This window comes from Grammomys surdaster, unplaced genomic scaffold, assembly GCF_004785775.1.
Source record: "Grammomys surdaster isolate TR1022 unplaced genomic scaffold, NIH_TR_1.0 164, whole genome shotgun sequence".
In the NCBI taxonomy this organism is placed as follows: Eukaryota; Metazoa; Chordata; class Mammalia; order Rodentia; family Muridae; genus Grammomys; species Grammomys surdaster.
This window is the reverse complement of record NW_021604612.1, coordinates 2,336,357-2,349,486: the sequence shown is the minus strand read 5'-3', so window position 1 is coordinate 2,349,486 and position 13,130 is coordinate 2,336,357. Positions and strand designations below refer to the sequence as shown.

Here is a 13,130-nt window from a genome sequence, read left to right as displayed (position 1 = left end):
ACCCGGGGAGGACCACACCACCTGGGGGGTACCACATTACCCGGGGAGGACCACACCACCTGGGGGGTACCACATTACCCGGGGAGGACCACACCACCTCCCTCTACACAACACTAGAGAAACTTACGCTGACAGAAAAGAGGCAAAATGCCCAATTACTATGAGAATAGGCTACGTCTGATCTTTTAGAACTGTTTAGATACAATACTTGAGGCATATTTATACTAAATATTCTTCATTATTTAACTCAAAGTACTTGTGTTACAGGATGTCCTATCTTTCACCCGATGTATGTTTGTGTGTACACATGTGCACGTCCGTGTTTGTGTGCGTGGAACCGAGGACAATTTGAGGGTCATGTGACAGGCATCAAGTTTATCTTTTGTTAGGTTATTTTTATTAGTTCTCTCTCTGGCCTGCAGCTTACCATGTAAGCTAAGCTGTCTGTCCAGTGAGTCCAGGGACCCCCTTCCACTGCCTTCTCATTGCTGGGATCACAAGTGTGCACTGTAACACCTGACAATTTTTTAGAGGGCTGGAGAGATGGCTGTCACCTCTGAACTCTGACCCCATGCTCTCTCTCTCTCTTTTTTTTTTGAGACAGGGTTTCTCTTTATAGCCTGGGCTGTCCTGGAACTCACTCTGTAGACCAGGCTAGCCTCGAACTCTCGAACTCAGAAATCCGCCTGCCTCTGCCTCCCAAGTGCTGGGATTAAAGGCGTGCGCCACCACCGCCCGGCCCATGCTCTCTCTCTAACAGAGGACCTAGGTTCACTCCCAGCACTCACAAGATAGCTCTCAACCATCTATAACTTTGGATCCGGGGGATCTGCTGCCTTCTTTTGGCCTCTGTGGGCATCAGGGACGTGTGATTTGTAGTCATACATGCAGGCAAAACCCTCATCTATATAAAATAAAAGTCTGTTTTAGAAAAAGACTTTTATTATTATTATTTAGCATTGGGTCCCCTGGGACTGGAGTTTTAAGTGATTCTCAGCTGCCTGACAAAGGTGCTGGGAACCAAACGCAAGCTGTCTGCAAGCAACAAGTGTTCTTAGCTGCTGAGCTGTCTCTCCAGCCCCTACACGTGGCTTTTGATACAGGTTCTGGGGCTCAAGCTCGGGCCCTCTAGCTCTCTGCTGATGGCACCATCACCCTGGCCCTGATTTGGGCCTTTATTTGCTGAGTACAGTGGTCCTATATCAACCAAGCCCCAAGAAAACAGGGTGGTTCCCCACCCAGACAAAACTCCAAGGCCTTTACCTCAAGGTCGGCTTCAGTAAAACCAATGACGGAGAAGGCACTGCACACGGTTTCCCAGTCATTCTTGTCATTGGTGAATGACTCTCTGGCACAGTGACCCTGCGGTAAAACTGCATCAATGAGTGGTATTTTTAAGGACAATGGAGGATGCAGATACCTGTTCCTAGCTCTAAGCGACTTTCTAACCATGGAGAACCAACTTCTGTAATGTCCTGAACTGTAAACAAGAAGGTTTTAATCTACCTAGCAGAGATCATTTTTTTTCCTTCTAAAACCAAATTTATCTCTAAAACATCCCTGTCCTGAGAAACTTTCATAGCTACTGAATTATATTTTCAGGACCTGTCTTAAAGCACCTTTTCGGTTTTGTTAAAAAACTGGAAGTCATGTGTCTAGAAGGGAAGATGGTGACCCGTGCAAAGAAACAGCCGTGCTTAAACTTGGAAGATGGCCCTGATGCACTTTGGGGATATTCAGCAAAACCCTCCTGACTGTAGGGATAGGACTGGAGGCCACTCTGCTGAAGGAGAGGCTGTGTGCACTTACAGACCGGCAGCAGAGGTGGCATCAGAGTTCTCAATGAATTCTGTGTTGCTTTTTAAATAAGAAACAGACCCACTAATGTCATATTTTAAATCTCGTGCACTTACTTATCATGTGTGTACATGTGTGCAGGCACATGTATGTCAGGGTACATATGTGGAGATCAGAGACAACCCTGCGGGGGTTCTGTTCTCTGCCTCTGCCGTGTGGAAGCCCAGGATTCAATTCAGGCTGTCAGACTTTGAGGCAAGTGACTTTATTCCTTAGGCTGTGCTGCTGGCCCAACAATGTCACAATTTAAAGAGGAAACAGTGTAGATATTTTAAAACTTATTTCGCATTTGGGGTATAAGGGACTCCCAGTTTGCTGGTTACCTGAAGGTTTATCGTCTTAGGATATTTCTGTATTATACACAGCATCCGTCAAAGAGTCAGCCAGACAAAACTCACAATTTTAGGAAACAAGAGTTTCATGTCTGTGAGTTCTAATAGCCTCACATTCGACCAAAACTATTCAGGTAAGTTGTATCTCACTGAGCGTGTGGAGACATCTCTTCTTCTTACTCTCCTAAACAGTGTAACAGTGTACACAGTGTATACAGTGTAACAGCTATTTATGGTCTCTGTGTGCACACAGTTCCAAGTCTGTGTGTGGAGGTCAGAGGTCCACGCTGGGTGTCTTTCTTGATGAACCCCCACCTTATTTTTGAGACAGGGTCTCTGACTGGCCATGGAGCTCATGGATTTGATTAGACCGGCTGGAAGGAGCCACAAGGCTCCTCCGTTTTGTCTCTGCTTCTTCACTTTTTGTGTGGCTATGAGGGGTTCAAACTCAGGTTCCCTTTGACTGACTGAGCCATGTCCACGGCCCACATAACCACCTGGAAATTAGCATTGACATAGTGTCTGGGCCTGGGGACAACTTAGCCCATATGGGAGGATGCATAGTCTGTCATGTGCAAACACTTCGCCCTTTTCTATAAAAGACTCAGACATCCTTGGATGTTGCCATCCATGAGGGGTCCTGGAATGGGTCCCCGTGGGACCTGAGCAGCTATTCCCTCCACACATGACATCTGCTCCTGCCTCCTGCAGGCAAAGGGTGTGCAGATCTGTCCCTCCGAGACACACACTTGGTCTAGAGCAGTGCGAAGTGCAAAATGAAGCTGGAGTTCCCGGGTGTTGTGGGGTCTCAGGGAACAGAGTCAAAGCAAAACAAACCCGCATTAGCAAATTGCTAGGACTGCTCCTAAACCACAGTGGCACATAGGGATTTGATTGAAGCAGTAGGTCCAGGAATAGAATCTATAAGAAAAAAGGGGTGTGTGTGTGTGTGTGTGTGCATCTGTGTCTCTCTGTATATATGTATGTATCTCTGTGTCTGTGTGTGTGTATATGTGTGTGTGCACACACTTGTATGTGTGTCTCTCTCTGTGTGTATATATATCTCTGAGTATCTGTGTGTGAGTCTGTATTTCTGTGTACATGTATGTGTCTCTGTGTGCGTATGTCTCTATCTCTGTGTCTGTGTGTCTCTCTGTGTGTATATGTGCCTCTGAGTCTTCCTCTGTGTGTCTGTATCTCTGTGTGTCTCTGTGTGTGTGTATGTATGTATATGTGTGTGTGTCTGTCTGTATCTCTGAGTCTCTCTGTGTATGTATGTGTCTCTGTGTGTCTCTGTGTGTATGTGTCTGTGTGTGTATATATGTGTGTATGTCTGTATCTCTGTGTCTCCGTGTCTCTCTGTGTGTATGTATGTATGTGTGTCTGTCTGACTGTCTGTATCTCTGAGTCTCTCTGTGTATGTATATGTCTCTGTGTGTGTATATGTATGTGTATGTCTGTATCTCTGTGTCTCTCTGTGTATGCATGTGCCTCTGTGTGTCTCTGTGTGTATGTGTCTGTGTGTGTTTGTGTGTATGTGTATCTCTGTGTGTATGTCTGCATCTCTGTGTCTCCGTGTCTCTCTGTGTGTATGTATGTGTCTCTGTGTGTGTGCCCACGCACACGCGCACATGCACACACGTGTATATCCATGTCTCTCTTGGACCTCCCAGCATAGAGATGTGATTCTCAGAGGGCAGAGAAGTTGCTTGGGGAAGAGAGCGAGGTTTCTGTCATTTTCCTCTTATCCAGTCAATCCCTCTAGCCATGCACAGAAATGACAGAGACACGTGGCCAGGCTGGGAAAACCAGGTCCCTTTAAGAAATGCAAAACAAACTAAGTCTTTCTCTGTTCTGAGGACCAGCTGCCAGCTCATCAGGAACCTTTGATCCTTTTTATCTCCTTAATTCATTCAAGCTTTCTCCCTGAGGGCTCTGGGCAACACCAGTCCTCAGCTTACTCACTTTATAAAGCGCTCTCTCTCTCTCTCTCTCTCTCTCTCTCTCCTTCATTCTGCTTGGTGACCTCAGGTGACCTCAAGGCCAGGCCCAGTGAGAAAGAAAAGGGTGGTGGGGGGGAGAAGAGCTTTAGGCAAAGAAAGGTGTTAGTCAACCGGGGCATCTTATAACCCTGGCACAGGCTGCGGAAAAATGAATGCTTGGGAGTTAAACATGGAAGGTCCGTCCACAGGGCTAGCTCCCAGGACTGGTCTGAGCTGCTTTCCTTTTGCAGCTGAGCTCTTAAAGCAGAGCACAAGGAGTTCTTGATTGGGCAGAGAGGAGCTGCCATGCCTGTCACACCTCACCCCCACCCCATACCCGCCAGCAACTAACTGTGTGTCTGTGTCTCTCTGTGTGTATATGTATGCGTTTCTCTCTCTGTGTATGTGTCTCTGAGTGTGTGTCTATGTGTATGTATGTGTCTCTTTATGTGTGTATGTGTGTGTGTCTCTGTGTATGTATATGTCTCTCTGTGTGTATATGTGTGTGTATGTGTGTCTCTGTGTGTATATGTGTGTGTGTATGTGTATGTATGTGTCTCTCTCTGTGTGTATTTGTGTGTGTGTCTCTGAGTATATATACATGTGTGTGTATATGTGTATATGTGTCTCTCTGTGTGTGTATGTGTCTCTGTGTGTATATGTGTGTGTATATGTGTATGTGTGTGTTGTGTGTCCAATCTAAGGGGAAGGTGTTTGTCACTGGGACTCCAAACTGGGACCTTGGGCATTCTCAGCAGGTGCTTTACCACAGAGCTGAATCCTCATAACAAGGAAGCTTAAATTTTTAAACAGCTCCGGCAGCCCCTTCCCACCCTGGAAGGACTTAAAATATTGGAAGGTCAGCTCTAACATCTGTCTCTTCACCCAGTGCTGGGTTTTGAACCCAGGGACTTGTAATGCAAGAAGCCACTGCTCTCTTTGGTTCTAAGATTGCTCAGAGGATTCTAACTTCTGCTGGGAACCAGACACTGGGCTGCCTCCCTGAGATGTCAGTCTCGAAGGGAAGATGCGTTAGCTTGCTTGGGACAAGCTTCATGGAGGAGAGAACAGGTAGAGCCGCAGACACCCCCGACCCCTTCCTCCCAGAGGCGGCTGAAGCCGGGCACTGCTCTTTCTAACCTGTGAGAGGTACTTGTACAGCTGGGGGTCTCGCTCGAGTCCCAGGGAAGCGAGGCGCCCCGCTTCACCACCCGCTAGCAGCTGGTAGAAGATGTGGAAATTCCGCTCGCCGTGGTTTTGATAGACGACTCGGGATTTCTCGATCAAGTAACTGATGATATGGCCGCCTACAGGAACGCCCTTCAAAACAGAAGAAGACGCAGGTGGAGGACAGGCCCCTCCCACAGCAGACCCGGAAAAACAGCAGCGATTTAGCCTAGGTGACGTTTTCAGGGGGCAGGGAAGAGGAGGGGAAAGTCTTATCCATCCAGATTAGCTTCAGCTTTACCATGTAGTCCAGGCTAGCCCGGAACTCATGTTCTTCCTGCCTCACCTCCCAAGCACTAAAATTACAGTAAAGCATGGTGGCCAATTCAGCCTTGTTACAATGTGAATGAACAGCAATCTCTCAGGGTCAAAGGTTGATCCCTCAGGGTCAAAGGATGATCTCTCAGGCTCAAAGGATGATCTCTCAGGGTCAAAGGTTGATGTCTTTTCCTTAGGCTCAGTTTTTGTTCAGTCCGAGATCACAGAGATATTTTCTCTACTTGTTTTACCGTTTAATGTTCCAGACTATGGTCCAGCCTGCTCATTTTAAAATAACTTAAAATTTGTATTTATTGGTGTGTATATATGTGTATGCGCACGTATGCACACACCAAAGCATGTATGTGGAGACCAGAGAACGCCCTTCAGGATTTTATTCCCCTCCCCCTCTCTCCCCCCCTGCCTCCCCCCCCCCGGGGGTGGATGTTCCGGGGATTGAACCTTGGCCATCGGGCTTGTGCACCAAGTACTTGTAGATACCAAATCATCTTGCCAACCGACACTATTTCATTTTTGTATGTGGCGTGAGGCAGACCTCTTCTAAACTCATTATTAACAGTCCGAGTCAATAAAAGCATCACTCATTGGAACGATGACATCATCCCTGCTGAATCTCAGTGGTGATTTTTTTTTAAATGCATTTATTTTATGTATATGAGTGCGCTGTCGCTATCTTCAGACACAGCTATGTGGCACACACATCCATAAACACAGATTTTTAAAGCTTAGATATTTTAATCACATTTAAATAGCTGTGTGTGTCTTGGGAGGGGAAGACACGCGTTCCTCAGTTTGGGTGTGGAGGTCAGAGGACCACTCACACTCACGTGCAGGAGGAAGTTCCTCCCTTCTAACATCTGGGGCGTGGGGATTGAACTCAGACCATCAGGCAGAGTGACCAGTGACTTTACCTGCTGAGCCATCTCCCCAGCCCCACCTCAACCCTGTAGTAATCTAAAGGCCTCAATAAATTACTACCGTTCTACCTAAGATGGTCAAGAATTACATCTGACAATGCTGGGTGTGGGTGGAGACGTGGGTGGCTAAGATCCCACACACATGGCTGCTGGGGCTCACGGTGAACCCATTAGAAAGTGACCATTGCACTAACATAGGCTCCTGTGGAGTAAAGCTGTTGTCCCAGAATACAGAGTTCTGTGGCACACAACCCAGCACTCAGGAGGCAGAGACAGGAGGATATCCATGGATGTGAGGCCAGCCTGAGCTTTGTAGTAAGTTCCAGGGCTACAGTGTATATAATAACATTGAATTCCAGGCCTGTCTGGGCTACAGTGTATATAACTACATTATATACACTGTATTATATTATGTAATATAATATGCATAATATAATACATTATATAATATAACACAGTGTATTATATATTACATTCCTGGCTTTCCTAGTCAGCAGGATACTTTTGGAAAGCCTATTTGCTCTAGACAAAGCTGTCCACTTGAAAAAAATATATTTGGTGTGTGTGGGGATTCACACTCATACCACAGAACTTGTGAGGCAGTCAGAGGGCAACTTTCAGGAATGGGTGCTCTCCTACTATGTGGGTCTCAGTAACCAGACTCAGGTCCTATGCAGCAGACCCCTTAGCCCTTTGTAGCCCAGGCTGGCCGCAAATCCATGGCCTGGATTCTGCTCAACCTCCTGGAGTGTTGGGATTGCGTGCCACAGCACCCAGCTGTCCCCTTGATTACATGACAACAGCTTCCGTACCCAAGAGCCTATGTTAGAGCGATGGCCATTTGCTAATGGGTTCTAATGGGTGTGAGTTCCTAGCCATCCACGGCCCTGCCCACACCCAGCGTTCTCAGATGTTATTCTTGACCATCAACGGGCAGAACTATGGTAACTGGCTCAGAGGTAAAGCGCTTGCTCTCCAGTGTAAGGGCCTGGGCTGGGATCCTTAGCACACGTCTGTAATCCCAGCGCTTTCAACGAGACCGGAAGTAGAGATTCTCAAGAAGCTCACAGATGAGCTAGCCTGACACTCACAGTGCTGAAAGGAGACCATGTCTCAAACAGGGTGGAAGATGGGGACACCAGAAATTGTCCTTTGACCTCCACGTGGGTGTCACGCTACATGCCCAAGAATGTAGCCATGTGTACATGCATGCTCGAGCACACACACACACACACACACACCCCTACACACTTTAACAAATTATCCTGACCTGCATTTTCCCACTGTTTGGGTCAGTAATGCCCTTCTCCTGAGGGTTACCTTGCCTCAATAGGGGTCTCCAGAGCCGTGTACAGGAATTTCAACGTACCTGGAAGTCGAACTGTATGTCCATGTACTTCCCAAATCTGCTGGAGTTGTCATTACGGAGGGTCTTGGCATTTCCAAAAGCCTTTGAACACAAACGTCACACACAGTCACTTTGGCTCACTATCCTTGGCTCTCTGCCCCCAAACGATATGGCAGTGGGGGACAGTAGGGGGCGCTAGGGAGGGAAACCACACTGTCTTCTTAAAAAGTAGTCATTAAGTTCAGAAGATACAATCCTAGTGCCATATTTGGACACAGGAAAAGCAGGGGAGAGACCCCTCTAGAAGCTCCGAAGGGATGAATCTGTTAGAAATGACCCAAAAAGGTATGTGACCCTCGATGCTCTGTGACTGGCAGCCTGTCACCCCATCCCTCCTCACACCTAAGGGCCAGTTGCAACCCCCTGCCTAGCCTGGGCATCTCTTACAGACAGGACAGCCACACGGGAGACAGTGACTTGTTCTGTATCAGAAATGCAAATGGGTACATTACATTGTCACAGTAGAAACCACAACCCAGGGCTGGAGAGATGGCTCAGCGGTTAAGAGCACTGACTGCTCTCCCAGAGGTCCTGAGTTCAATTCCCAGCAACCACATGGTGGGTCACAACCGTCTGTAATGGGATCTGATGCCCTTTTCTGGTGTGTCTGAAGACGGCTACAGTGTATTCATATTCATAAAATAAATAAATCTTAAAAAAAAAAGAAACGGCAACCCAGATGACACTGATTCCAGTAAAAGTCACGTGTGCTTTACAGCTTACTAACCCCACGTGTTTTTGCCGCTCATCCCACTGGACCCTCGAGAGCTCTGGAGAGTCCGATACTCCTAACAGACACACTCCTCAGCTGGGAACATGGGCTGTGCTGAAACCTGCTGGATTACATCCAAGCCCACCTCTGAGGTCATATCCCTCGCTGTGACAATGCTGGTGAAGCCCCTGTCCTCGGTAGTTACATGCCTAGTTTTACTGCTATACCCAGGCAGGGGACTGCTTTTGCTTGGGGACTTCCTGGAGGCCACTCACCTCCAGAACTGGGATGGAGAGCAGCAGTCTGTCTCGGGCTATTTGTAGGGACTCCGTCATTGGACAGGTCACTGCGAAGTACTGGAGAATCTTCTTGGAGGCCTCCGTCTTCCCAGCCCCGCTCTCTCCAGAAATGAGGATGAAGTGGTTGTTGAGCTCTGAACACATCATGCGGTAGGCGTTGTCGGCGATGGCGTAGCTAGGGAAGGAGCGGACAGAAGCACGCTGGTTCTCTGTGCTGCTTGCTTGCCCTGACTCTAACACCTACTAGGCAAAGAGACAAAATCCCCTGCCTCCGGGAAGCCACGGCTAGACTATGCCACCTCAGAAAGCTCCTCAGCCAGGACGCCTGAGTGACCTGGTACCAAGAGTATTAGCTGACAGACTTCAATAACACGAGTTAAAAACAAAACAAAGGATGTGTCTTCCAAATCTACCCGCGTGATGGTTGGTGGAACTTGATAGAATCCCGAATCACATGGGAGATGGGGCTGCCTGTGGAGACGGAGGTGAGAAGAAGATTGGCCGTCCACGGGCACCATTCCCTGCCCGGGGTCTTGGACTGTGTGACTGGAGACAGAGCAGAGCAGCAGAGCTCTCTGCCTCCAGATTGTGGGTACAGTGTGACCAGCTGCCTCCTTTACTCCCCACGGTGGAGGACTCTGCCCTTTAGCTGTTCCCCAGGATGGACCCTATTGTCCTCAAGCTGCCTTTGTATCTGATCACAGCAACAGGAAGTAACTAAGGCAGTCTGATTGATTTGACCCTCCGGGTCAAATCCTAAGGCTTTATGCATCTCAAACACAGTCTGTTACCAAGCTGCAATACAACCCCACCAAATATTTTTTTTAATATATTTACATTTCTTCTGGGAATAAGCCAGATGCTAAATTACATCCTTGTGGGACATCTATTCAGTGTACACAGATACAGTATCTTGTCTAAATATTCAATAGTTCCACGAATATGATAAAATACTGTTTTCTCTTTTCTGAACACCCGGGGTGCAGGGGAAACCAAAGCTTAGAAACTCTGATCCCCTATTGCGTAAAGAGAAGCTACCAGAAGCATTTTTTTTTCTGAGATAGGGTTTCTCTGTATAGCCCTGGCTGTCCTGGAACTCACTCTGCAGACCAGGCTAGCCTAGAACTCAGAAATCCGCCTGCCTCTGCTTCCCAAGTTCTGGGATTAAAGGCGTGTGTCACCACTGCCTGGCCTACCGGAAGCATTTTATTCCCAGGCTCCTAATCAAACACAACGCTCTCCTGAGAGCCCGTGAGCTCAGGGCTCAGTGGTGGAACAATTCACAGTGCCGATGAGAAAAAAAAAATTATAGATGCTTTAAGAGGAATGGCTTAGCCTCCCAGACAGATGAGGGCGGAAGAGAGACACAAGCCTCAACCAAAGCTCGAGGCTCAGCAAAAGCAGACCGCAGACAAGGCAAGGAGTTGCTCAGGGGTTCTTAGCTGCAGTAACACGCTGGCACCAGTAGGTGGCGCCACAGCAGCTGCATCCCATTGGAGATTGCTTTCTGGCCACATGGAGGTTCCGCAAAGAGCCCGCCTCTTCACTTAGGCTGAGATGCAAAAGGGACTAACATTTTCTGCTGCTTTGACATGCAAGAGTGCAGAACCTAAGAATGGAAGTGAGTGGATGGATGGATGGATGGATGGGTGGATGGGGGGTGGGTGGACAGATGGGAGAATGTGAAGAAAGAAGAAAGGAGGATAAAATATAGAATGAGAAAAAAGAAAATTGGACCCAGACCTGCTCCTGGGGAAGCCACTTACACATGTGGTGGTAGTTCAAAGAAATTGACCCCTTGATAAAGTTCCATCTGGCTGGCAGTGTAGATTCCCAGCTCCTGGTACGGATTCACAGACACAAGCAGCGTCCCGATATACGTCTGAAGGAAGGGACAAACGTCATATGTGAGGAATTGAGGGTACAGCTAGTGTCCCACACTCTGACCACCGGACACTGACTCCAGGCTGGGGATGTCATCCAACAAATGTCAGCTGTGCGCTCTGCTGACGGGGAGCTTGTGTGCAGGGGGTGGGGGTGGGGTGAGAGCGGACGAGCAGCTCAGGCACAAGGCTACGTCAGAGAAGCCTTCAGGGGTGTGCAGAGGGCAGCAATCAGGAAGGACTGCATTAGCTGTGGGCTTCCAGAAGCTTCGTTTGAGGAGTGGACATCTGTGCAGAAGCTTGAAGGTTAAAGAGCTAGCCATGCCCAGGAAGTGAGCTTTAGGATGAAGGGTCCAGAGGGGAAAGCTGACAGTCCTCAGCCAGTGCAGGTAGAGGCTGTGGGTGTGAGGAGCTGAGAGAAGGGAGAGAGGCAGCAGAGAGAAGATTCTGGCTGGGCCCATGCCTCAGCCTGCAGGAGCGGATGTTATGTTCTGAATACAATCAGTGACAGAGAGGTGCTTTCTCTGATGAAAGGAAGACTAGCCCCTGCTACTATCTCATGAATGAACGCCCCTAGGTGGAGTGCCCGGTCCCAGTTAATGCTCCACAGTCCTCTCCGTGAGCACTGTCTGAACACTGGGGCAAGCTTGCTTACCGGCGCCCTAGAACCGCACACAAGCTACCCCAGCATTTCTCCAGGTTTCCGCTGTTCATCTTTGGTCTACACACTGACAAAAGACCCCTTGGAATACAGTCATGAACAGAGTGCCAGAGGTCTTCGTGTCAAACCAAAACATGTGTGTCCCTTTGAAAATACACGGGGGTGTTTTCAGATTCTGAATTTGTTCTTTCACCCCACTGAGGGGCAGAAGTCTCTATCATGGGTGTTCACATTGGTGCCACTAATGTCTCTAAACACTAGGACAAAAATCAGCTGGAGATACGGAACAGAGAGGAGTGTTTTGATTAAAAAACAGAAAGGAAAAAAAAACCCAAAAATCTCCATTCCTTTAATCGATGCAATCAGTGACCTTGAGATCCGAAAGTCCTTGTGTCTCTGAAGTTTCCGCACTGAAACTGGCAACTTTCGGTCTAACCCTGATGTCTCTGTTATCCTGTGTGATTTACACTTTGCTTGTACAGAAACTTTGTTTCCATTTTTACAGTTAAGGGTGATAATTCTGAAAGTCAGTGGATGGAACACATAATTTAAGAAATATTTTTTCTAATAACCTTGGTTTCAACACATTGATTTATAATGCATATTATATATAATATACATATTATATCTAAGTATAAACAATAATATATAATTATGTATTAATATAATGAATAGATAAACATATTATCTATATTTCTCTCTCTCTCTCTCTCTCTCTCTCTCTCTCTCTGTTTTTTTGGTTTTCTCGAGACAGGGTTTCTCTGTGTAGCCCTGGCTGTCCTGGAACTCACTCTGTAGACTAGGCTGGCCTCGAACTCAGAAATCCGCCTGCCTCTGCCTCCCCAGTGCTGGGATTAAAGGCGTGCACCACCACCGCCCAGCTTATATTTCTCATTATAAGACAAATATTTTTGTTTCTGCTAGAGATCCAACCTAAGGTCCTATGCAGACTAGGCAAGACAAAAACAATCTTTTAGTAAAAAGCTGCTTTCTTTGTCTTTGAAGACTTAGCAGTACAGAGGTGATGTCTTATATTTCATGTCTGGCATCTAGTCTCCTTGCTCCAAATGATTAAGAATTCCTACTGTCCCAGCTTTTGCTCAAAGATGCTGGGACTGTGCTGTGTGTCTTCTCCAGACTTGGCTTTTAACCCCTTCCTGTCTGTGTGGATTGGCTGAGAGAGACAGGCTCTGGACCCAAGAGGAGCTGGTGTGAGCCAGCGCCTCATCTGGACCACTTAGGGATATCTCCCGGAAGATGCTGCTCCTTTCCTGCAAAGATGCTAAGCTGAGGAACCGGCTGTCATCCTGCCACTCAGCAAAGAGCAGTTACACCAGGAGGAATCGGCCTCAGAAGAAGGCAGAGCAGCGGCTGCCAGAAACCCTGGTCCGTTCCTGTATCCCAAGCTATGAAAATGATGGCACGTCCCCTGTGGCGCATGTCTGTCCCGGCTGGGTGGAGAGCGCCCCCTACAGGCCATGTCAGTGGTGCGGTCATTCCTGGTCATCCAGGCTGTGCACCGAGAACAGACAGACAGACAGACAGACAGACAGACAGACAGACAGACAGACAG

The 13,130-nt window shown here is 47.8% G+C and overlaps 1 protein-coding gene across 1 annotated transcript in view; it reads right to left on the bottom strand.

Annotated features, from left to right (window-relative positions):
- The window catches only part of Myo1h (myosin IH), a 50,936-nt gene that overhangs the window by 37,594 nt on the left and 212 nt on the right, over positions 1-13,130 (bottom strand). The window contains exons 2-6 of the mRNA XM_028765408.1: positions 10,780-10,895; positions 8,990-9,188; positions 7,964-8,044; positions 5,312-5,491; positions 1,264-1,362 (exon numbers count right to left, since the gene is read on the bottom strand). Coding sequence (XP_028621241.1) covers positions 1,264-1,362; positions 5,312-5,491; positions 7,964-8,044; positions 8,990-9,188; positions 10,780-10,895 — 675 coding nt within the window. The remainder of the gene's footprint in view (positions 1-1,263; positions 1,363-5,311; positions 5,492-7,963; positions 8,045-8,989; positions 9,189-10,779; positions 10,896-13,130) is intronic.